This window comes from Cherax quadricarinatus, chromosome 4, assembly GCF_038502225.1.
Source record: "Cherax quadricarinatus isolate ZL_2023a chromosome 4, ASM3850222v1, whole genome shotgun sequence".
Taxonomy (NCBI): domain Eukaryota; kingdom Metazoa; phylum Arthropoda; class Malacostraca; order Decapoda; family Parastacidae; genus Cherax; species Cherax quadricarinatus.
This window is the reverse complement of record NC_091295.1, coordinates 162,922-189,521: the sequence shown is the minus strand read 5'-3', so window position 1 is coordinate 189,521 and position 26,600 is coordinate 162,922. Positions and strand designations below refer to the sequence as shown.

The 26,600-nt window shown below is 44.6% G+C and overlaps 1 protein-coding gene across 8 annotated transcripts in view; it reads left to right on the top strand.

Annotated features, from left to right (window-relative positions):
• The window catches only part of LOC128684243 (voltage-gated potassium channel subunit beta-1), a 621,311-nt gene that overhangs the window by 583,915 nt on the left and 10,796 nt on the right, over nucleotides 1–26,600 (top strand). For 7 of the 8 annotated variants that reach the window (XM_070093873.1, XM_070093861.1, XM_070093853.1 and 4 more), the window contains 2 exons: nucleotides 15,402–15,464; nucleotides 23,776–23,903. In XM_070093873.1, coding sequence (XP_069949974.1) covers nucleotides 15,402–15,464; nucleotides 23,776–23,903 — 191 coding nt within the window. The remainder of the gene's footprint in view (nucleotides 1–15,401; nucleotides 15,465–23,775; nucleotides 23,904–26,600) is intronic. The other variant, XM_070093867.1, reaches the window with a different exon arrangement.

Here is a 26,600-nt window from a genome sequence, read left to right as displayed (position 1 = left end):
AAATTTTGGCTTTCTTGGAATTCATCATATCTAGTCTTGAAGCTGTGTACTTAGTCTGCCTCCATCACCGCCTCCACCACCGCCTCCACCACTGCCTCCACCACTGCCTCCACCACTGTCTACACCACTGCCTCCACCACCGTCTCCACCACTGCCTCCACCACTGCCTCCACCACCGTCTCCACCACTGCCTCCACCACTGCCTCCACCACTGCCTCCACCACTGCCTCAACCACTGCCTCCACCACTGCCTCCACCACTGCCTCCACCACTGTCTCCACCACTGCCTCCACCACCGTCTCCACCACTGCCTCCACCACTGTCTCCACCACTGCCTCCACCACTGCCTCCACCACTGCCTCCACCACTGCCTCCACCACCGTCTCCACCACTGCCTCCACCACTGTCTCCACCACTGCCTCCACCACCCTCTCCACCACTGCCTCCACCACTGTCTCCACCACTGCCTCCACCACTGCCTCCACCACTGTCTCCACCACTGCCTCCACCACCGTCTCCACCACTGCCTCCACCACCGTCTCCACCACTGCCTCCACCACTGTCTCCACCACTGCCTCCACCACTGCCTCCACCACTGCCTCCACCACTGCCTCCACCACTGTCTCCACCACTGCCTCCACCACTGTCTCCACCACTGCCTCCACCACTGCCTCCACCACTGCCTCCACCACTGCCTCCACCACCGTCTCCACCACTGCCTCCACCACTGTCTCCACCACTGCCTCCACCACTGCCTCCACCACTGCCTCCACCACTGCCTCCACCACTGCCTCCACCACTGTCTCCACCACTGCCTCCACCACCGTCTCCACCACTGCCTCCACCACTGTCTCCACCACTGCCTCCACCACTGCCTCCACCACTGCCTCCACCACTGCCTCCACCACTGCCTCCACCACTGTCTCCACCACTGCCTCCACCACCGTCTCCACCACTGCCTCCACCACTGCCTCCACCACTGTCTCCACCACTGCCTCCACCACCGTCTCCACCACTGCCTCCACCACTGTCTCCACCACTGCCTCCACCACTGCCTCCACCACTGCCTCCACCACTGTCTCCACCACTGCCTCCACCACTGTCTCCACCACTGCCTCCGCCACTGCCTCCACCACTGCCTCCACCACTGCCTCCACCACTGCCTCCACCACTGCCTCAACCACTGCCTCCACCACTGCCTCCACCACTGCCTCCACCACTGCCTCCACCACTGCCTCCACCACTGTCTCCACCACTGCCTCCGCCACTGCCTCCACCACTGCCTCCACCACTGCCTCCACCACTGTCTCCACCACTGCCTCCGCCACTGCCTCCACCACTGCCTCCACCACTGCCTCCACCACTGCCTCCACCACTGCCTCCACCACTGTCTCCACCACTGCCTCCACCACTGCCTCCACCACTGCCTCAACCACTGCCTCCACCACTGCCTCCACCACTGCCTCCACCACTGCCTCCACCACTGCCTCCACCACTGTCTCCACCACTGCCTCCGCCACTGCCTCCACCACTGCCTCCACCACTGCCTCCACCACTGCCTCCACCACTGCCTCAACCACTGCCTCCACCACCGTCTCCACCACTGCCTCCACCACTGTCTCCACCACTGCCTCCGCCACTGCCTCCACCACTGCCTCCACCACTGCCTCCACCACTGCCTCCACCACTGCCTCAACCACTGCCTCCACCACTGCCTCCACCACTGCCTCCACCACTGCCTCCACCACTGCCTCCACCACTGCCTCAACCACTGCCTCCACCACTGCCTCCACCACTGCCTCCACCACTGCCTCCACCACTGTCTCCACCACTGCCTCCGCCACTGCCTCCACCACTGCCTCAACCACTGCCTCCACCACTGCCTCCACCACTGCCTCCACCACTGCCTCCACCACTGCCTCCACCACTGCCTCCACCACTGCCTCCACCACTGCCTCCACCACTGTCTTTCTTAGTCCTGTCAGTTCCTCTTAAGATCGGTAAGTAAAACATATATGGAACAGTTAGGTGTCTTTACTCCGATACAGAAGAGATGTGAAGACGATGTAATCAGTCCTTCACCCTTGATGATGTAGTTTAGAGGTGGTCAGTCCCTCTGCCTGGAGAAGAGTTTTTGTGGAGCGAAACCTCCAGTTTATGAAGGGGGCGATATCCCCTCTAGAAGGGGAGGTATTGACCCTCTTTAAAGTGGGTAGCCCTCTCAGAGAGGGCCAACAGTCTTAAGAAGGGTTGTGAACAGTGTTGCTCGTTCCCACACGATCAGCTGCATGTGTTACATATCAAGAAACATTCCAAAGGCAACACAGATCAGAAACATATGTTGAACGAGGCGTCACAAGACACACTGGAGTACCTGCCCACTTGTACATACCAGTGGAAGCATGACGGAACTGCTGTTTCCCCTAATTTAAAACATCCCCTGTTTGATAAACACGGCTTCTTCCTGCGCCGAGAACACCAAGAAAGAGTTATTCTACTCCTGTGTCCTGGAAGTGTATAAGACAGAGTCAGCAACTCCACTCTGAACAAGGAAGTGCCGGGTTGGGGATCTCAGATTGCGACTAATATCCATGGCGTGAATGTGTCGCAGAGGCACCGCAAGTGCGTAACCTTATTGATGAAGAGACAGTAATGACGTGCACATTCGTACACGCTTGATCATTGTGTCAATCTCCAGAGACACTAGAAGATAATCTAGTCCCTGTCCGAGTGAATGAAATTCTGCGTTAAAGGTAATCACGAGTGTAAGTGAACAAGTGTTACTCGTTTTCGTGTCGTTAGTTCCAAGTGATGGTAATGTGTACCTGCCATGTTGCGAGTGATAGTGAAGTGATGGTAATGTGTACCTGGCGTGTTGCGAGTGATAGTGATGGTAGTGTGTACCTGGCGTGTTACGAGTGATAGTGAAGTGATGGTAATGTGTACCTGCCATGTTGCGAGTGATAGTGAAGTGATGGTAATGTGTACCTGGCGTGTTGCGAGTGATAGTGATGGTAGTGTGTACCTGGCGTGTTACGAGTGATAGTGAAGTGATGGTAATGTGTACCTGCCATGTTGCGAGTGATAGTGAAGTGATGGTAATGTGTACCTGGCGTGTTGCGAGTGATAGTGATGGTAGTGTGTACCTGGCGTGTTACGAGTGATAGTGAAGTGATGGTAATGTGTACCTGCCATGTTGCGAGTGATAGTGAAGTGATGGTAATGTGTACCTGGCGTGTTGCGAGTGATAGTGACGGTAGTGTGTACCTGGCGTGTTACGAGTGATAGTGAAGTGATGGTAATGTGTACCTGCCATGTTGCGAGTGAGAGTGAAGTGATGGTAATGTGTACCTGCCATGTTGCGAGTGATAGTGAAGTGATGGTAATGTGTACCTGCCATGTTGCGAGTGATAGTGAAGTGATGGTAATGTGTACCTGCCATGTTGCGAGTGATAGTGAAGTAATGGTAATGTGTACCTGCCATGTTGCGAGTGATAGTGAAGTGATGGTAGTGTGTACCTGGCGTGTTATGAGTGATAGTGAAGTGATGGTAATGTGTACCTGCCATGTTGCGAGTGATAGTGAAGTAATGGTAATGTGTACCTGCCATGTTGCGAGTGATAGTGAAGTGATGGTAATGTGTACCTGCCATGTTGCGAGTGAGAGTGAAGTGATGGTAATGTGTACCTGCCATGTTACGAGTGATAGTGAAGTGATGGTAATGTGTACCTGCCATGTTGCGAGTGATAGTGAAGTGATGGTAATGTGTACCTGCCATGTTGCGAGTGATAGTGAAGTGATGGTAATGTGTACCTGCCATGTTGCGAGTGATAGTGAAGTGATGGTAATGTGTACCTGCCATGTTGCGAGTGATAGTGAAGTGATGGTAGTGTGTACCTGGCGTGTTATGAGTGATAGTGAAGTGATGGTAATGTGTACCTGCCATGTTGCGAGTGATAGTGAAGTGATGGTAATGTGTACCTGCCATGTTGCGAGTGATAGTGAAGTGATGGTAGTGTGTACCTGGCGTGTTATGAGTGATAGTGAAGTGATGGTAATGTGTACCTGCCATGTTGCGAGTGATAGTGAAGTGATGGTAGTGTGTACCTGCCATGTTGCGAGTGAGAGTGAAGTGATGGTAGTGTGCACCTGCCATGTTGCGAGTGATAGTGAAGTGATGGTAGTGTGCACCTGCCATGTTGCGAGTGATAGTGAAGTGATGGTAATGTGTACCTGCCATGTTGCGAGTGATAGTGAAGTGATGGTAGTGTGTACCTGCCATGTTGCGAGTGATAGTGAAGTGATGGTAGTGTGGGAGAACTACAGTCACTGTGGGAGAACTACAGCCACTGTGGGAGAACTACAGTCACTGTGGGAGAACTACAGTCACTGTGGGAGAACTACAGTCACTGTGGGAGAACTACAGCCACTGTGGGAGAACTACAGCCACTGTGGTAGAACTACAGTCACTGTGGTAGAACTACAGCCACTGTGGTAGAACTACAGCCACTGTGGTAGAACTACAGCCACTGTGGTAGAACTACAGTCACTGTGGTAGAACTACAGTCACTGTGGTAGAACTACAGTCACTGTGGGAGAACTACAGTCACTGTGGTAGAACTACAGCCACTGTGGTAGAACTACAGCCACTGTGGTAGAACTACAGCCACTGTGGTAGAACTACAGCCACTGTGGTAGAACTACAGTCACTGTGGTAGAACTACAGCCACTGTGGTAGAACTACAGTCACTGTGGTAGAACTACAGTCACTGTGGTAGAACTACAGTCACTATGGTAGAACTACAGCCACTGTGGTAGAACTACATTCACTGTGGTAGAACTACAGTCACTGTGGTAGAACTACAGCCACTGTGGTAGAACTACAGTCACTGTGGTAGAACTACAGTCACTGTGGTAGAACTACAGTCACTGTGGTAGAACTACAGCCACTGTGGGAGAACTACAGTCAATGTGGTAGAACTACAGTCACTGTGGTAGAACTACAGCCACTGTGGTAGAACTACAGCCACTGTGGTAGAACTACAGTCACTGTGGTAGAACTACAGCCACTGTGGTAGAACTACAGTCACTGTGGTAGAACTACAGCCACTGTGGTAGAACTACAGTCACTGTGGTAGAACTACAGTCACTGTGGGAGAACTACAGTCACTGTGGGAGAACTACAGTCACTGTGGTAGAACTACAGTCACTGTGGGAGAACTACAGCCACTGTGGTAGAACTACAGTCACTGTGGTAGAACTACAGCCACTGTGGTAGAACTACAGTCACTGTGGTAGAACTACAGCCACTGTGGTAGAACTACAGCCACTGTGGTAGAACTACAGCCACTGTGGTAGAACTACAGTCACTGTGGTAGAACTACAGCCACTGTGGTAAAACTACAGTCACTGTGGTAGAACTACAGCCACTGTGGTAGAACTACAGTCACTGTGGGAGAACTACAGTCACTGTGGGAGAACTACAGTCACTGTGGTAGAACTACAGCCACTGTGGTAGAACTACAGTCACTGTGGTAGAACTACAGCCACTGTGGTAGAACTACAGTCACTGTCGGAGAACTACAGTCACTGTGGTAGAACTACAGTCACTGTGGTAGAACTACAGTCACTGTGGTAGAACTACAGTCACTGTGGTAGAACTACAGTCACTGTGGTAGAACTACAGTCACTGTGGTAGAACTACAGCCACTGTGGTAGAACTACAGTCACTGTGGTAGAACTACAGTCACTGTGGTAGAACTACAGTCACTGTGGTAGAACTACAGTCACTGTGGTAGAACTACAGTCACTGTGGTAGAACTACAGTCACTGTGGTAGAACTACAGTCACTGTGGTAGAACTACAGCCACTGTGGTAGAACTACAGTCACTGTGGTAGAACTACAGCCACTGTGGTAGAACTACAGCCACTGTGGTAGAACTACAGTCACTGTGGTAGAACTACAGTCACTGTGGGAGAACTACAGCCACTGTGGTAGAACTACAGTCACTGTGGTAGAACTACAGTCACTGTGGTAGAACTACAGTCACTGTGGTAGAACTACAGTCACTGTGGTAGAACTACAGTCACTGTGGTAGAACTACAGCCACTGTGGGAGAACTACAGTCACTGTGGTAGAACTACAGTCACTGTGGTAGAACTACAGCCACTGTGGTAGAACTACAGTCACTGTGGTAGAATTACAATCACTGTGGTAGAACTACAGCCACTGTGGTAGAACTACAGTCACTGTGGTAGAACTACAGCCACTGTGGTAGAACTACAGTCACTGTGGTAGAATTACAATCACTGTGGGAGAACTACAGCCACTGTGGTAGAACTACAGTCACTGTGGTAGAACTACAGTCACTGTGGGAGAACTACAGCCACTGTGGTAGAACTACAGTCACTGTGGTAGAACTACAGTCACTGTGGGAAAACTACAGCCACTGTGGTAGAACTACAGCCAATGTGGTAGAACTACAGTCACTGTGGTAGAACTACAGTCACTGTGGGAGAACTACAGTCACTGTGGTAGAACTACAGCTACTGTGGGAGAACTACAGTCACTGTGGGAGAACTACAGCCACTGTGGTAGAACTACAGTCACTGTGGTAGAACTACAGTCACTGTGGGAAAACTACAGCCACTGTGGTAGAACTACAGCCACTGTGGTAGAACTACAGCCACTGTGGTAGAACTACAGCCACTGTGGTAGAACTACAGTCACTGTGGTAGAACTACAGCCACTGTGGTAGAACTACAGCCACTGTGGTAGAACTACAGCCAATGTGGTAGAACTACAGTCACTGTGGTAGAACTACAGTCACTGTGGGAGAACTACAGTCACTGTGGTAGAACTACAGCCACTGTGGGAGAACTACAGTCACTGTGGTAGAACTACAGTCACTGTGGTAGAACTACAGCCACTGTGGTAGAACTACAGTCACTGTGGTAGAACTACAGCACTGTGGTAGAACTACAGTCACTGTGGGAGAACTACAGTCACTGTGGTAGAACTACAGTCACTGTGGGAGAACTACAGCCACTGTGGTAGAACTACAGTCACTGTGGGAGAACTATAGTCACTGTGGTAGAACTACAGTCACTGTGGGAGAACTACAGCCACTGTGGTAGAACTACAGTCACTGTGGGAGAACTACAGTCACTGTGGTAGAACTACAGCCACTGTGGTAGAACTACAGTCACTGTGGTAGAACTACAGTCACTGTGGGAGAACTACAGTCACTGTGGGAGAACTACAGCCACTGTGGGAGAACTACAGCCACTGTGGGAGAACTACAGCCACTGTGGTAGAACTACAGCCACTGCGGTAGAACTACAGCCACTGTGGGAGAACTACAGCCACTGTGGTACAACTACAGCCACTGTGGGAGAACTACAGCCACTGTGGTAGAACTACAGTCACTGTGGTAGAACTACAGCCACTGTGGTAGAACTACAGCCACTGTGGTAGAACTACAGTCACTGTGGTAGAACTACAGCCACTGTGGTAGAACTACAGTCACTGTGGGAGAACTACAGTCACTGTGGTAGAACTACAGTCACTGTGGTAGAACTACAGTCACTGTGGTAGAACTACAGCCACTGTGGTAGAACTACAGCCACTGTGGTAGAACTACAGTCACTGTGGTAGAACTACAGCCACTGTGGTAGAACTACAGCCACTGTGGGAGAACTACGGTCACTGTGGGAGAACTACAGCCACTGTGGGAGAACTACAGCCACTGTGGGAGAACTACAGCCACTGTGGGGGAACTACAGCCAATTATTGCATGCTAGCTGGTGGTCTTATAACATGCTAGTATCCCACTATAAGAAGTATCCCACTACAAGAAGAATCCCACTACAAGAAGTATCCCACTACAAGAAGTATCCCACTACAAGAAGTATCCCACTACAAGAAGTATCCCACTACAAGAAGTATCCCACTACAAGAAGTATCCCACTACAAGAAGTATCCCACTACAAGAAGTATCCCTCTACAAGAAGTATCCCACTACAAGAAGTATCCCACTACAAGAAGTATCCCACTACAAGAAGTATCCCACTACAAGAAGTATCCCACTACAAGAAGTATCCCACTACAAGAAGTATCCCACTACAAGAAGTATCCCACTACAAGAAGTATCCCATTCTCTCTAAAGAGAGTTTAACAAGGTTAAGGATCCCTAGCTTTATTGACAGCTATTTACAGGTTAAGGATTCCTAACTTTATTGACAAGCTAAGAGCTGTTACCTACATCAGCTCATTTGAAAGCATTTTTATTGTTATGAGACATACAAGTAGGAAACAGGATGAAGTTGGAGCCATCTGTGGGCCAGCATTTTCATTTGATCAACTGACTTTATCTCGTTGACATCATTATGCTGTACGAATGTGTTCCATACTCGAGTCATCCTGGGTATATATGATCTCAGATGGAGTGATGTTCTGGAGAAGGGTACAGCCAGAGTGAAGTTGCTGCTTTCTGCCCGTCTTGTGGCATAAAAGCTTGTTTCACGCTGTCCTCGAAGTGAATCCAAGTGTGGTATTTTGACAATATTGGCCTTGTACATAACAGTAAGGCCACCCACATCCCTCCTATGTTAAAGGCTCTGCTGAAATGACAGATCTATCCAGGATGGGTCCAGGCGAGAGATGAGACGTCTTGCTCTGTTCTCTACTCTGTCAAGTAGTCGCAGATGAAAGGAAGGGGGGCAGGCAAACGAAGAAAGTGGAGCATACTCAAGATGTGAGCGTACTTGTGCCTCGTACAAAATCTTGCAACCCCTACTGTCAAGCAGATGCGAGATACGGCGAAGTACTGTAAGCGTCCTGGTTGCCTTGTTTGCAAGATTTACGACGTAGTTCTTCATAGTCTGTTTGGAGTCATATTTCACCCCAAGGATATCAATTTCTTTCCCAGGTGCCAACACCCTCCCATTCATACTTACTACTGCACCGGCATTACAGTCATGGTTCCTAGATACCATCATCATTTGTGTTTTCTCAGGTGCAAATGTTATTTGTCATCTGTTTCCCCAAGCTGATATAGCTCTTAGCTGGTGATTGATGTAGCTTAGAGCAGCTGGCATTTCTTCTCTTGGATAAGTAAATGTCACTGTACAGTCGTCTGCATATGCATGTGATTCTGGGATGAGATGAACAAGGTCGTTGAAGTAGACTTTCCATAACAATGGACCCAGCACGCTTCCTTGTGGAACACTTGCCCCAATAGGATGTCTTGCTGATTCCGTTCCATTGAGAACTACACTTAGAGATCTACCATGAAGGTAATCACTGAGGAGACATAGCGTAGAGCCTGCAATTCCCAGTGCTTGAAGTTTTGCTAAGAGGCCCTGGTGCCACACCCGGTCGAAAGCGCCAGCAATGTCCAGTGCTACCACACAGCTGACTTTGGATTCATCCAGTGACTGGTGCCACTTAGTGGAGAGGTTTAACAACAGATCAGCAGCAGAGTAACCTTTCCTGAAGCCATACTGACGATCACAAAGTAGTGAGTGGTAGTCAAAAAACTCTGTCATTTGTCTTGAGATTATTGTCTCAAGGATCTTACCAGTGATTGACAGGAGTGACACTGGTCTGTAGTTGCTGATTTCTGCTCTGCTCTTCTTTTTGTGAACTGGGACTACATTTGCCTCTTTCCATGGAGAGGGCCATTTACACTGTACTAGGCAATGCTGAAAGATGCGAGTTAGAGGTGCTGCTAGCTGGTCTGCACATCTTCTCAACAATCTTGGGCTCAACTTGTCTGGGCCCACAGCCTTTTCTTGGTCAAGTGATTAAAGAAGGAAATGCACCTCCTCCTGCCTTATTGTCACCACTGACAGTTTTGACACAGTTCTTGCAGCTAGCCAAGGAGGGTCCCTTGCTGGATCAGGAACTTGCATTTTGGTAGCAAAGTGTTCAGCAAAGAGGTCCGCCTTCTCTTGACTACTAGTAGAGGTGGTCCCATCCTGTCGATTTAGAGGTGGAATGAGTTCATCAGGCAGATAACCTTGTCTGTCCTTGACCAGGGACCACCAGGTTTTGGAGCCTACCCTACCTGATGCTAGCTTTGTTTTAGTGTCCATCTCTCTCTCTCTCTCTCTCTCTCTCTCTCTCTCTCTCTCTCTCTCTCTCTCTCTCTCTCTCTCTCTCTCTCTCTCTCTCTCTCTCTCTCTCTCTCTCTCTCTCTCTCTCTCGACTCCTCTAAGTATTTTGTACGTCCTTGCCCTGGCTCCTCCTCACAGTTCATACACTCTAGCTCTTGGGCTAGTCTCCTTGTATGCATATACTCTCCTTCCAGTTTCTTGACAAGATTTTTCAGGTGTATGTTGTATGCTTCATACTGGTGGTGTATACCCCAAGGTGGGTGTATGTTGTATGTTGTATGTTGTATGCGTCATACTGGTGGCGTATACCCCAAGGTGGGTGTATGTTGTATGTTGTATGCGTCATACTGGTGGTGTATACCCCAAGGTGGGTGTATGTTGTATGTTGTATGTTATATGCGTCATACTGGTGGTGTATACTCCAAGGTGGGTGTATGTTGTATGTTATATGCGTCATACTGGTGGTGTATACTCCAAGGTGGGTGTATGTTGTATGTTATATGCGTCATACTGGTGGTGTATACTCCAAGGTGGGTGTATGTTGTATGTTATATGCGTCATACTGGTGGTGTATACTCCAAGGTGGGTGTATGTTGTATGTTATATGCGTCATACCGGTGGTGTATACCCCAAGGTGGGTGTATGTTGTATGTTATATGCGTCATACTGGTGGTGTATACTCCAAGGTGGGTGTATGTTGTATGTTGTATGTTATATGCGTCATACTGGTGGTGTATGCTCCAAGGTGGGTGTATGTTGTATGCGTCATACTGGTGGTGTATACTCCAAGGTGGGTGCATGTTGTATGTTGTATGCGTCATACTGGTGGTATATACTCCAAGGTGGGCGTATGTTGTATGTTGTATGCGTCATACTGGTGGTGTATACTCCAAGGTGTATGTTGTATGTTGTATGCGTCATACTGGTGGTGTATACTCCAAGGTGGGTGTATGTTGTATGTTGTATGCGTCATACTGGTGGTGTATACTCCAAGGTGGGTGTATGTTGTATGTTGTATGTTGTATGCGTCATACTGGTGGTGTATACTCCAAGGTGGGTGTATGTTGTATGTTGTATGCGTCATACTGGTGGTGTATACTCCAAGGTGGGTGTATGTTGTATGTTGTATGCGTCATACTGGTGGTGTATACTCCAAGTTGTATGTTGTATGCGTCATACTGGTGGTGTATACTCCAAGGTGGGTGTATGTTGTATGTTGTATGTCAAGGTGGGGTGTATGTTGTATGTTGTATGTTGTATGCGTTACTGGTGGTGTATACTCATACAAGGTGGGTGTATGTTGTATGTTGTATGTTGGTGGTGGTGTATGCGTCAACTGGTGGTGGGTGTATGTTGTATACTGGTGGTGTATACTCCAAGGTGGGTGTATGTTGTATGTTGTATGCGTCATACTGGTGGTGTATACTCCAAGGTGGGTGTATGTTGTATGTTGTATGCGTCATACTGGTGGTGTATACTCCAAGGTGGGTGTATGTTGTATGTTGTATGCGTCATACTGGTGGTGTATACTCCAAGGTGGGTGTATGTTGTATGTTGTATGCTTCAAACTGGTGGTGCATACTCCAAGGTGGGTGTATGTTGTATGTTGTATGCGTCATACTGGTGGTGTATACTCCAAGGTGGGTGTATGTTGTATGTTGTATGCGTCTTACTGGTGGTGTATACTCCAAGGTGGGTGTATGTTGTATGTTGTATGCGTCTTACTGGTGGTGTATACTCCAAGGTGGGTGTATGTTGTATGTTGTATGCGTCTTACTGGTGATGTATACTCCAAGGTGGGTGTATGTTGTATGTTGTAGGCGTCATTCTGGTGGTGTATACTCCAAGGTGGGTGTATGTTGTATGCTTCATACTGGTGGTGTATACTCCAAGGTGGGTATATGTTGTATGCGTCATACTGGTGGTGTATACTCCAAGGTGGGTGTATGTTGTATGTTGTATGCGTCTTACTGGTGGTGTATACTCCAAGGTGGGTGTATGTTGTATGTTGTATGCGTCTTACTGGTGGTGTATACTCCAAGGTGGGTGTATGTTGTATGTTGTATGCGTCTTACTGGTGATGTATACTCCAAGGTGGGTGTATGTTGTATGATGTAGGCGTCATTCTGGTGGTGTATACTCCAAGGTGGGCGTATGTTGTATGTTGTATGTTATATGCGTCATACTGGTGGTGTATACTCCAAGGTGGGTGTATGTTGCATGTTGTATGTTATATGCGTCATACTGGTGGTGTATACTCCAAGGTGGGTGTATGTTGTATGTTGTATGCGTCATACTGGTGGTGTATACTCCAAGATGGGTGTATGTTGTATGTTGTATGTTGTACTGGTGATGGTGTATGTTGTGTCATACTGGTGGTGTATACTCCAAGGTGGGGTATGTATGTTGTATGCGTCATACTGGTGGTATATACTCCAAGGTGGGCGTACGTTGTATGTTATATGCGTCATACTGGTGGTGTATACTCCAAGGTGGGTGTATGTTGTATGTTGTATGTTGTATGCGTCATACTGGTGGTGTATACTCCAAGGTGGGTGTATGTTGTATGTTGTATGTTGTATGCGTCATACTGGTGGTGTATACTCCAAGGTGGGTGTATGTTGTATGCGTCATACTGGTGGTGTATACTCCAAGGTGGGTGTATGTTGTATGTTGTATGCGTCATACTGGTGGTGTATACTCCAAGGTGGGTGTATGTTGTATGTTGTATGCGTCATACTGGTGGTGTATACTCCAAGGTGGGTGTATGTTGTATGTTGTATGCGTCATACTGCGTCATACTGGTGGTGTATACTCCAAGGTGGTGTATACTCCAAGATGGGTGTATGTTGTATGTTGTATGCGTCATACTGGTGGTGTATACTCCAAGGTGGGTGTATGTTGTATGTTGTATGCGTCATACTGGTGGTGTATACTCCAAGGTGGGTGTATGTTGTATGTTGTATGTTGTATGCGTCATACTGGTGGTGTATACTCCAAGGTGGGTGTATGTTGTATGTTGTATGCGTCATACTGGTGGTGTATACTCCAAGGTGGGTGTATGTTGTATGCGTCATACTGGTGGTGTATACTCCAAGGTGGGTGTATGTTGTATGCGTCATACTGGTGGTGTATACTCCAAGGTGGGTGTATGTTGTATGTTGTATGCGTCTTACTGGTGATGTATACTCCAAGGTGGGTGTATGTTGTATGTTGTATGCGTCATACTGGTGGTGTATACTCCAAGGTGCCTACAGAAATGCATGTATGCTCATGTAGGTGCAATAATGTCCTCTCATACAACTGGTATACTTTTCTTGCGGTTTCAAGAGAACGACTGTTTAGCCTGACCTGAAGCAGGCAACAACAGCCTGCTCTATCATGCAGCCAATAACAGCCTGCTGGATCAGGCAAGTAACAACAGCCTGCTGGATCAAGCAGGCAACAACAGCCTGTTGGATCAGGCAGGTAACAACAGCCTGCTGGATCAAGCAGGTAACAACAGCCTGCTGGATCAGGCAGGTAACAACAACGTGCTGGATCCAGCAGGGAACAACAGCCTGCTGGATCAGGCAGCATCAGCAACCTGCTGGATCAAGTAGGCAACAACAGCCTGCTGAATCAGGCAGGCAACAGCCGCCTGCTCGATCAGGCAGGTAACAACAGCCTGCTGGATCATGCAGGTAACAACAGCCTGCTGGATCAGGCAGGCAACAACAGCCTGCTGGATCAAGCAGGCAAAAACAGCCTGCTTTATCAGGCAGGCAACAACAGCCTGCTGGATCAAGCAGAAAACAACAGCCTGCTGGATCATGCTGGCAACAACAACCTGCTGGATCAAGCAGGGAACAACAGCCTACTAGATCAGGCGGCATCAGTAGCCTGCTGGATCGAGTAGGCAACAACAGCCTGCTGGATCCGGCAGGTAACAACAGCCCGCTGGATCCAGCAGGCAACAACAGCCTGTTGGATCAAGCAGGCAACAACAGTTTACTGGATCAGGCAGGCAACAACAATCTGCTGTATCAGGAAGGCAACAACAGCCTGCTGGATCAGACAGGTAACAGCCTGCTGGATCAAGCAGGCAACAACAGTCTGCTGGATCAGGCAGGTAACAGCCTGCTGGATCAAGCAGGCAACAACAGCCTGCTGTATCATGCAGGCAATAACATCCTGCTGGATCAAGCAGGCAACAACAGCCTGCTGAATCAGGCAGGCAAGAACAGCCTGCTGGATCAAGCAGGCAACAACAACCTGCTGGATCAAGCAGGCAACAACAGCCTGCTGAATCAGGCAGACAACAACAGTCTGCTGAATCAGGTAGGCAACAACAGCTTGCTGGATCAGGCAGGTAACAGCTTGCTGGATCAGGCAGGTAACAGCCTGTTGGATCAAGCAGGCATCAACAGCCTGCTTTATCAGGCAGGTGACAACAGCCTGCTGGATCAGGCACTCATGTAGGAAGCTTGACCTCGGATCCTTCAATGGTGTAGGGTTCGTGAACCACAGGATTTGAGCTGCCCTCATGTTGATAAATTAGACACATGTGCAACTCTTGGGTATCTTTATTGAGGAAACGTTTCGCCACACAGTGGCTTCATCAGTCCATACGTAGGAGAAACTTGAAGAACAGGAGGAGAATGAGGTAATCAGTCCCTCAACCTTGAGTCGATGTGTTCAGTCCATCAATCTTGGACTGAACACCTCGACTCAAGGTTGAGGGACTGATTACCTCATTCTCCTCCTGTTCTTCAAGATTCTCCTTTGTATGGACTGATGAAGCCACTGTGTGGCGAAACGTTTCCTCAATAAAGATACCCAAGAGTTGCACATGTGTCTAATTTATCAACATGTCGGTTCTCTGAACCATTCATCTACAAATCTGCCCTCATGTTCTTGATCCAAGGAAGATTTGCGATCATCATCATTATTATTATTATTATTATTATTATTATTATTATTATTATTATTATTATTATTATTATTATTCAATGGAGTAAACTCAGCACTTTATGGAGTAAATTCATAAGTGTAGGGAGAGAGGGAGAGAGAGAGAGAGAGAGAGAGAGAGACAGAGAGAGAGAGAGAGAGAGAGAGAGAGAGAGAGAGAGAGAGAGAGAGAGAGAGAGAGAGAGAGAGAGAGAAAGACAGAGAGACAGAGACAGAGAGAGACAAAGAGAGAAAGAGAGAGTCAGAGAGAAAGAGAGAAACAGAGTGAGACAGAATGGTCCTAACACACCCATCAAGTGCTTTAACCTGGTCTTTTTCTCTGTCAAAACAAGGAAAGACCGAATGAGACGCGGGTCAGAGACAAGCAGACGGAGCGAGAGTGCCAATGGTTCCAGGTAACTGTTCGTGCCAACACTACCTATGCACCGCCATTATATACACGCTAAAATACACATTATTTTAGGAGCTTTAATGCCTGCAAAAATACAGTTGTATTCTGTTGTATTTATGACCCTGTATATCTTGCTTCAGTACTTGTATATTGCGTTGTATTTTTTGTAGAAGGTATGTTTAGTGTATGTTGTGTAGTGCCTCTGTACCTGTCACTGCCATGCATTGTACTTGGGTTCAAGCCTGTTGGCTACACGAGGGTCATTAAGACTGCATGCCACCTGTACTCCATATGTACTCCAACAGTCAAGAATACAGTGGAACTTCAGTTTTCGTACGATCCGAATATCGTACAATTCGGATTTAGAACACTTTTTGGGAGGAAATTTTGGTTCGGATTTCCTACCTCCATCCGGAAATTGTAGGTATTAGATGCGTCCGCCCGCGTCACTGGTTGAGTGAGCGTTCACCCGAAACATTTCGCAATTTTTGTGCTTGTTTATTGATTGTGGCTGAGAAATAAGCCACCTTGGGCTCAAAGAAAGCTCCTAGTGCCAGCCCTTTGGTAAAGAAGGTGAAAAACATAATAGAATTCAAGAGGGATTGTAGAACAATACGAAAGTGGCGTACCTAGCCGAGCTTGCCAGGATGCATGCGAAGTCGAAATCAACACTCTGTTCCATCCTGGCAAAGTAAAAATCAAGGAAGCTAAAGTTGCAAAAGGGGAAAATATGCTAACGAAAAAGAGATCGCCAACAGTCGAAGATGTGGAAAAGTTGTTGGTGTGGATCAACGGAAAACAGTTAGAGGGAGATAGTGTTGGGGCCTCGATCATTTGCATTTTCTTTACGAGATCCACATGCAACTACCTTGCCGAAAAGGCAAGGCAGTTGCATGTGGATCTCGTAAAGAAAATGCCTTGAACGAGTGCTGCTGTTAGTGAATTTAAGGCCAGCAAAGGCTGGTTCAACAGACAGTGGCATACACAGTGTTGTAAGACATGGTGAGGCTGCAAGTTCAGACAAACGTGTGGCCAAAGAATTCGTTGATGAATTCAAGGAATACGTAGAGGCTGGAGGTTTCCTACCCCAACAAGTGTTTAGTTGTGACGAAAGAGGCCTCTTTTGAAACGCGGGAAGGTGCCTTCTTCTGTGATTAAGGACATGTGTGCAAAGCGGAATGAATTGCAAACTTTTGTTGAAAAATATCACCTTACCAAGCTGATACAAGCCGTATATGCAACATGTTCAGTGACAATACATTGTCCCAGAAACAGAGCTCTCTGGACACATTTTTAGTACGACAGGGGTACAGTGCCAGTAACAGACAAAGAAGGGAAGTAACCCTAGAGAGAACTTTGATACCTGAAGTCCTTTTGGAGGGGGATTCCAATAACCTCAACTCCCTCTCCCCTCCTCAAGTTCTTCAATACGCCAACAAGAGTCTTCAATAAAGGTATGTAATGTTTATTTATCATTAAAGTGAGTCATTTATATTTATTTCTCGTTGTTTTTTGTATGAAAACTATAGTTATTCATTAAAAAAAAATATTTTTTGTTAATATTTTTGGGTATCTGAAACGGATTAATTGTATTTGCATCATTTCTTATGAGAAATATTACTTCAGTTTTCGTACGTTTCGGATTTAGACCGACCTTATGGAACAGATTAAGTATGAAATCCGGAGTTCCACTGTACTTTAATACCTAAAATAGGTATTAATGTAAACTACCGGTGTATTTACACTGAAAGATACGCACCTCTCAGTTTATATATATACACAAGAACCACTCTTATGTCTTACTCGCAGTCTTTTGTTTTTATACTTCCTTGAGCGTATGAGAAATCACGAAAGCGCTTGGAATTTCACGATTTTTTTCCACAGTGGTTGTTCCGCATATTGTGATATCACCTGTTTACTGTGATCTTATTCCATATGTATATGTATATATATATATATGTATATATATATATATATATATATATATATATATATATATATATATATATATATATATATATATATATATATATATATATATATATGTCGTACCGATAGGAGTGAATGGAGACAAATGGTTTTTAATACTTGACGTGCTGTTGGAGTGTGAGCAAAGTAACATTTATGAAGGGGTTCAGGGAAACCGGCAGGCCGGACTTGAGTCCTGGAGATGGGAAGTACAGTGCCTGCACTCCTGGAAGGAGGGGTGTTAATGTTGCAGTTTAAAAACTGTAGTGTAAAGCACCCTTCTGGCAAGACAGTGATGGAGTGAATGATGGTGAAAGTTTTTTCTTTTTCGGCCACCCTGCCTTGGTGGGAGACGGCCAGTGTGATACTAATAATAAATATATATGTGTGTGTATATATATATATATATATATATATATATATATATATATATATATATATATATATATATATATATATTTATAATCAATGTACCATGCAGACACAAGTGGAAGGATATGCAGAGAAAAATCGCAGTCAGCAGGATTCGAAGCCACGTGCGGGGAGTGGTACGGCTTCCAATGTAAAGCTTTGGACCACTGAGCCACAAATGCGACAAAAAGCTAGGTAGCTTGGTTACAAGCCAAGTTTCACCCTAGCCCCGGGCGCACCAGTGAGCCTAAGGCATGGTTTCCAGCTATTTTGTTCTCTTTGTGTGGTCACAACAGTGAGTGGTGCATTGAGGAGTGTTTGGAGACAAACAACTTTATCCATGGAAGCAAAGAGGGAAATGTATGGAAATACAGTTATACCAACACTCTTATATGGGTGTGAAGCATGGGTGGTGAATTTTGCAGCGAGGAGAAGGCTGGAGGCAGTGGAGATGTCATGTCTGAGGGCAATGTGTGGTGTGAATATTATGCAGAGAATTCGTAGATTGAAGATTAGAAGGAGGTGCAGGGTTACTAAAAGTATTATCTAGATGACAGAGAAAGGGTTGTGTTGTTGAGGTATTTCGGACATTTAAAGAGTATGGCACAAAATAGAATGACTTGCAGAGCGTATATATCTGTAGTGTTGGAAGGTAGGGGTTGTTCTAGGAAAGATTGGAGGGATGGGTTAAAGGTTTTGTGAGTGAGAGACTTAGACATCCAGTCATCTTATATAGGAGTGAGTGGAAGCCAAGGGTTTTTATGACTTGATGTGCTGTTGGAGTGTGAACAAGGTAACATTTATAAAGTGGTTCATGAAAACAGGTTAGCTGGACTTGAGTCCTGGAGGTGGGAAATACAGTTCCTACACTATGAAGGAGAGATGATGGTAGGGGTGAGAATATTCGCAGTTTTGCGCTGTAGTGTGGGCGCCCCTCTGGCAAGACAGTGATGGACTGTTAAAATAATGGTCCTGGAAAAGACTTTTTAGGCTGAAATATCACTTCATGCACGATCTCACAAATGTTATAAATTAAAAATGAATCTAACTTACATAACCCTGAACTAATATTCATATTAAATTCAATACTATTTTTTAAGAAACTTGATTCAGTTATATTTCTCTCAGTCATAGACCTGCCTTTATATATATATATATATATATATATATATATATATATATATATATATATATATATATATATATATATATATATATATATATATATACATATATATATATATATATGCAAGAATCGCGAACAAGCGATACAAGATGCAAAACAACAAAAGGAAGTTGAATAATAACGCCTCTCATATTGCAATCACGACAACATCATTTCTGCAACTTTTCAAACTCCTGATGATGTGTTGATTGCAATACGAGACGCCTAGAGCTATCATTCAACCCCCAGTGGTTGTTATACATAAGATTGTTCCAGAGTGCCTGAAGCTGCTGTGTATCTGAAGAAAAGTATAGAAACGTATTGTGCTGATTATTGTATTATTGTATTATTGTATTGCTTGTCCTCACCTGCAGCTGTATTGTGTATGATTATTGTATAAGATTTTGTTATGATTGTGCACCGATTTGCCTGAAGAACCTGTGATTGTACTTGTATTTTAAGGTCTCTCTCTCTCTCTCTCTCTCTCTCTCTCTCTCTCTCTCTCTCTCTCTCTCGCTCAGTTTTAATTAGTTTGCTAATAATATGAACTTAAAAATTATTAGTTATAGTCAACCTATAATGTCTTGAGCTGGTTATAGTGAACCTATAATGTCTTGAGCTGGTTATAGTGAATCTATAATGTCTTGAGCTGGTTATAGTGAACCTATAATGTCTTGAGCTGGTTATAGTGAACCTATAATGTCTAGAGCTGGTTATAGTGAACCTATAATGTCTTGAGCTGGTTATAGTGAACCTATAATGTCTTGAGCAGGTTATAGTGAACCTATAATGTCTTGAGCTGGTTACAGTCAACCTATAATGTCTTGAGCTGGTTATAGTGAACCTATAATGTCTTGAGCTGGTTATAGTGAACCAATAATGTCTTGAGCTGGTTATAGTGAACCTATAATGTCTTGAGCTGGTTATAGTGAACCTATAATGTCTTAAGTTGGTTATAGTGAACCTATAATGTCTTGAGCTGGTTATAGTGAACCTATAATGTCTTGAGCTGGTTATAGTGAACCTATAATGTCTTAAGTTGGTTATAGTGAACCTATAATGTCTAGAGCTGGTTATAGTGAACCTATAATGCCTTTAGCTGGTTATAGTGAACCTATAATGTCTTGAGCTGGTTATAGTGAACCTATAATGTCTTGAGCTGGTTATAGTGAACCTATAATGTCTTGAGCTGGTTATAGTGAACCTATAATGTCTTGAGCTGGTTATAGTGAACCTATAATGTCTTGAGCTGGTTATTGTGAACCTATAATGTCTTGAGCTGGTTATAGTGAACCTATAATGTCTTGAGCTGGTTATAGTGAACCTATAATGTCTTAAGTTGGTTATAGTGAACCTATAATGTCTTGAGCTGGTTATAGTGAACCTATAATGTCTTGAGCTGGTTATAGTGAACCTATAATGTCTTAAGTTGGTTATAGTGAACCTATAATGTCTAGAGCTGGTTATAGTGAACCTATAATGCCTTTAGCTGGTTATAGTGAACCTATAATGTCTTGAGCTGGTTATAGTGAACCTATAATGTCTTGAGCTGGTTATAGTGAACCTATAATGTCTTGAGCTGGTTATAGTGAACCTATAATGTCTTGAGCTGGTTATAGTGAACCTATAATGTCTTAAGTTGGTTATAGTGAACCTATAATGTCTTGAGCTGGTTATAGTGAACTTATAATGTCTTGAGCTGGTTATAGTGAACCTATAATGTCTTGAGCTGGTTATAGTGAACCTATAATGTCTTGAGCTGGTTACAGTGAACCTATAATGTCTTGAGCTGGTTATAGTGAACCTATAATGTCTTGAGCTGGTTATAGTGAACCTATAATGTCTTAAGTTGGTTATAGTGAACCTATAATGTCTAGAGCTGGTTATAGTGAACCTATAATGCCTTTAGCTGGTTATAGTGAACCTATAATGTCTTGAGCTGGTTATAGTGAATCTATAATGTCTTGAGCTGGTTATAGTGAACCTATAATGTCTTGAGCTGGTTATAGTGAACCTATAATGTCTTGAGCTGGTTATAGTGAACCTATAATGTCTTAAGTTGGTTATAGTGAACCTATAATGTCTTGAGCTGGTTATAGTGAACCTATAATGTCTTAAGTTGGTTATAGTGAACCTATAATGTCTAGAGCTGGTTATAGTGAACCTATAATGTCTTGAGCTGGTTATAGTGAACCTATAATGTCTTAAGTTGGTTATAGTGAACCTATAATGTCTAGAGCTGGTTATAGTGAACCTATAATGCCTTTAGCTGGTTATAGTGAACCTATAATGTCTTGAGCTGGTTATAGTGAACCTATAATGTCTTGAGCTGGTTATAGTGAAACTATAATGTCTTGAGCTGGTTATAGTGAACCTATAATGTCTTGAGCTGGTTATAGTGAACCTATAATGTCTTAAGTTGGTTATAGTGAACCTATAATGTCTTGAGCTGGTTATAGTGAACCTATAATATCTTAAGTTGGTTATAGTGAACCTATAATGTCTAGAGCTGGTTATAGTGAACCTATAATGCCTTTAGCTGGTTATAGTGAACATATAATGTCTTGAGCTGGTTATAGTGAACCTATAATGTCTTGAGCTGGTTATAGTGAACCTATAATGTCTTGAACTGGTTATAGTGAACCTATAATGTCTTGAGCTGGTTATAGTGAACCTATAATGTCTTGAGCTGGTTATAGTGAACCTATAATGTCTTAAGTTGGTTATAGTGAACCTATAATGTCTTGAGCTGGTTATAGTGAACTTATAATGTCTTGAGCTGGTTATAGTGAACCTATAATGTCTTGAGCTGGTTATAGTGAACCTATAATGTCTTGAGCTGGTTATAGTGAACCTATAATGTCTTGAGCTGGTTATAGTGAACCTATAATGTCTTAAGTTGGTTATAGTGAACCTATAATGTCTTGAGCTGGTTATAGTGAACCTATAATGTCTTGAGCTGGTTATAGTGAACCTATAATGTCTTAAGTTGGTTATAGTGAACCTATAATGTCTAGAGCTGGTTATAGTGAACCTATAATGCCTTTAGCTGGTTATAGTGAACCTATAATGTCTTGAGCTGGTTATAGTGAACCTATAATGTCTTGAGCTGGTTATAGTGAACCTATAATGTCTTGAGCTGGTTATAGTGAACCTATAATGTCTTGAGCTGGTTATAGTGAACCTATAATGTCTTAAGTTGGTTATAGTGAACCTATAATGTCTTGAGCTGGTTATAGTGAACCTATAATGTCTTAAGTTGGTTATAGTGAACCTATAATGTCTAGAGCTTTTTATAGTGAACCTATAATGTCTTGAGCTGGTTATAGTGAATCTATAATGTCTTGAGCTGGTTATAGTGAATCTATAATGTCTTGAGCTGTTTATAGTGAACCTATAATGTCTAGAGCTGGTTATAATGAATCTATAATGTCTTGAGCTGGTTATAGTGAATCTATAATGTCTTGAGCTGGTTATAGTGAACCTATAATGTCTTGAGCTGGTTATAGTGAACCTATAATGTCTTGAGCTGGTTATAGTGAACCTATAATGTCTTGAGCTGGTTATAGTGAACCTATAATGTCTTGAGCTGGTTATAGTGAACCTATAATGTCTTGAGCTGGTTATAGTGAACCTATAATGTCTTGAGCTGGTTATAGTGTACCTATAATGTCTTGAGCTAGTTATAGTGAACCTATAATGTCTTGAGCTGGTTATAGTGTACCTATAATGTCTTGAGCTGGTTATAGTGTACCTATAATGCCTTTAGCTGGTTATAGTTAACCTATAATGCCTTTAGCTGGTTATAGTGAACCTATAATGTCTTACGTAGGTTACTGCCAACCTATAATATTTCTGTTAGGTTCTATACCAACTAACAGTATCTTGTATAGGCTGTACTAGGCCTGTTGTAGGCTGCTACAGTCAGCCTATAATGCTTGCTATATGCAGTGTATAATTAGCAGCTTTGTATTGGCCCTACTGTATGAATATGCATGATTCACGTATCAACATGTATGATTCACGTGTGAACATGTGTAATTCACGTATCAACATGTATGATTCACGTGTGAACATGTATGATTCACGTACCAACATGTATGATTTACGTGTGAACATGTATGATTCACGTACCAACATGTATGATTCACGTGTGAATATGTATGATTCACGTACCAACATGTATGATTCACGTACCAACATGTATGATTCACGTATCAACATGTATGATCATGTCTTGGCTATAATCAGGCTGTTATAGAAGGTTGAGTAGATTATAAGCAGCTGCCTACGACATATTATTTTTGGTTATAGTCAAGTTAGGTTAATAATATTTCTCTCTCTCAGGTATTGCATGACCCCTACGGGTTTACCACTCTCTTGTGTAAACAACCTAACGTTTTCCGGGTTGCGAAGAGGCGTAGTGATGCACTGGTCACTGTGAATCACTGCATTGGTCACTGTGAATCACTGCATTGGTCACTGTGAATCACTGCACTGGTCACTGTAAATCACTGCACTGATCACTGTGAATCACTGCATTGGTCACTGTGAATCACTGCACTGGTCACTGTAAATCACTGCACTGGTCACTGTAAATCACTGCACTGGTCACTGTGAATCACTGCACTGGTCACTGTAAATCACTGCATTGGTCACTGTAAATCACTGCACTGGTCACTGTGAATCACTGCATTGGTCACTGTAAATCACTGCACTGGTCACTGTAAATCACTGCACATGTATTAATAGTTTACATTTGTACCAACAGAGGAGACGAGAGAGGACTGTCAAGGAAACACATAGTGGAGTCTGTCAAGGCCTCACTGGAGCGTCTTCAGTTGGATTATATTGACGTATTGATCATCCACAGAGCTGATGACATGTGTCCCATGGAAGGTAATTGTTCCTGTTCAGAATTGTTCATCACTATAGGTGGTTCAGGAGTGATGGGACTAATGGTCAATTATTAGCTGGTTCACCGGACATATTCAACATTATCTTACAACTTAATGTGGCCCGGTGGCCTGGTAGCCTGGTGGAGGTGGCCCGGTGGCCTGGTGGCTAAAGCTCCCGCTTCACACACGGAGGGCCCGGGTTCGATTCCCGGCGGGTGGAAACATTTCGACACGTTTCCTTACACCTATTGTCCTGTTCACCTAGCAGCAAATAGGTACCTGGGTGTTAGTCGACTGGTGTGGGTGGCATCCTGGGGGACAAGATTAAGGACCACAATGGAAATAAGTTAGACAGTCCTCGATGACGCACTGACTTTCTTGGGTTATCCTGGGTGGCTAACCCTCCGGGGTTAAAAATCCGAACGAAATCTTATCTTATCTTAATGTGGATGTATTGCGTTTTAAAGCAAACTTGAAGTGTATATATTGATGAATGTTGAAGAATGGCATACTTGTGCAACATTTGGGAATGTTTTATTGGGGAAACGTTTCGCCAACGAGTAGTTTCTTCAGTCGAATTCAAATAATAGTGGAAGGTGATGGGAAGACTGAAGCAGTCAGTCCCTCAACCTGGAGTCTGTGTTGAGTTAATTATTCACTGGAATATACAAACGTCAATGTATATATGTACTAATGTTGGTAGTATATACACATCAGAATATTTTTTACTAATAAATATATTTCTGAGATTGCATTTTACTAAAAGTATTACAATAAAAATTAGTTTCCTGTAGTAATAATATATTTATAATTATGATAATATAACCAGAGTATGCTTATATTATCATGATTATTATTGCAAGAAGTCCCTCTCATGAACACAGGTCATCCCACACTCACTAAAGACAACAGACACAGCCCCACTCCACAAAGGTGGCAGTAAAGCAAAGAACTACAGACTGATAGCACTAACATCCCATATCATAAAAATCTTGAGAGGGTTCTAAGAAGCAAGATCACCAACCATCTAGATACTCATCAGTTACACAAGCCAGGGCAACACGGGTTTAGAGCAGGTCGCTCCTGCCTGTCCCAGCTACTGGACCACTATGACAAGGTCCTGGATGCTGTAGAGGATTAACAAAATATATATGTATTATACACAGACTTTGCGAAAGTCATTGACAAGTGTGACCATGGTGTAACAGCGCACATAAATGAGTGATAAAGGAATAACAGGAAAAGTTGGTAGATGGATCTATAACTTCCTAGCAAACAGAACACAAAGAGTAGTAGTCAACAGAGTAAAGTCTGAGGCAGCTACGGTGAAAAGCTCTGTTCCACAAGGCACAGTACACGCTCCCAGTGTTCCACAAGGCACAGTACTCGCTCCCAGTGTTCCACAAGGCACAGTACTCGCTCCCAGTGTTCCACAAGGCACAGTACTCGCTCCCAGTGTTCCATAAGGCACGGTACTCGCTCCCAGTGTTCCACAAGGCACAGTACTCGCTCCCAGTGTTCCACAAGGCACAGTACTCGCTCCCAGTGTTCCACAAGGCACAGTACTCGCTCCCAGTGTTCCACAAGGCACAGTACTCGCTCCCAGTGTTCCACAAGGCACAGTACTCGCTCCCAGTGTTCCACAAGGCACAGTACTCGCTCCCAGTGTTCCACAAGGCACAGTACTCGCTCCCAGTCTTCCACAAGGCACAGTACTCGCTCCCAGTGTTCCAAAAGGCACGGTACTCGCTCCCAGTGTTCCACAAGGCACAGTACTCGCTCCAAGTGTTCCACAAGGCACAGTACTCGCTCCCAGTGTTCCACAAGGCACAGTACTCGCTCCCAGTGTTCCACAAGGCACAGTACTCGCTCCCAGTGTTCCATAAGGCACGGTACTCGCTCCCAGTGTTCCACAAGGCACAGTACTCGCTCTCAGTGTTCCACAAGGCACAGTACTCGCTCCCAGTGTTCCATAAGGCACAGTACTCGCTCCCAGTGTTCCATAAGGCACAGTATTCACTCCCATCCTGTTCCTCATCCTCATGTCTGACATAGACAGAGATGTAAGCCACAGCACCGTGTCTTTCTTTGCAGATGACACCAGAATTGCCATGACAGTGTCATGGTAGGTAGAAAAGAATATGAAGTTCAATGAAGAGAAATCTCAACTACTAAGATATGGAAAACTTGAGTAAATTAAAAGTTCATCAGAGTATAAAACAAATTCCAACCACACAACAGAGCGAAAAACTAATGTGAAAGACCTGGGAGTGATCATGTCAGTGGATCTCACCTTCAAAGATCACGACAATGTATCTACCGCATCTGCTAGGAAAATGACAGGATGGATAATGAAACTTTTAAAACTAGGGATGCCAAGCCCATAATGATTCTCTTCAAATCAGTTGTGCTCTCTAGGCTGGAGTATTGCTGTACAGTAACTGCCACCTTCAAGGCTGGCGACATTGCTGATCTGGAGAGTGTACAGAAAACTTTCACAGCACACGTATGTACAATAAAGCACCTTAATTACTTGGAACGGTTGAAGTCCCTTGATTTGTACTCACTGGAACGCAGGTGAGAAAGATACATGATAATATACACTTGGAAAATCCTAGAGGGAATAGTACCAAACTTACACACGAAAATCACTCCCTATGAAAGCAAAAGTCTCGGCAGGAGATACAACATTCCCACA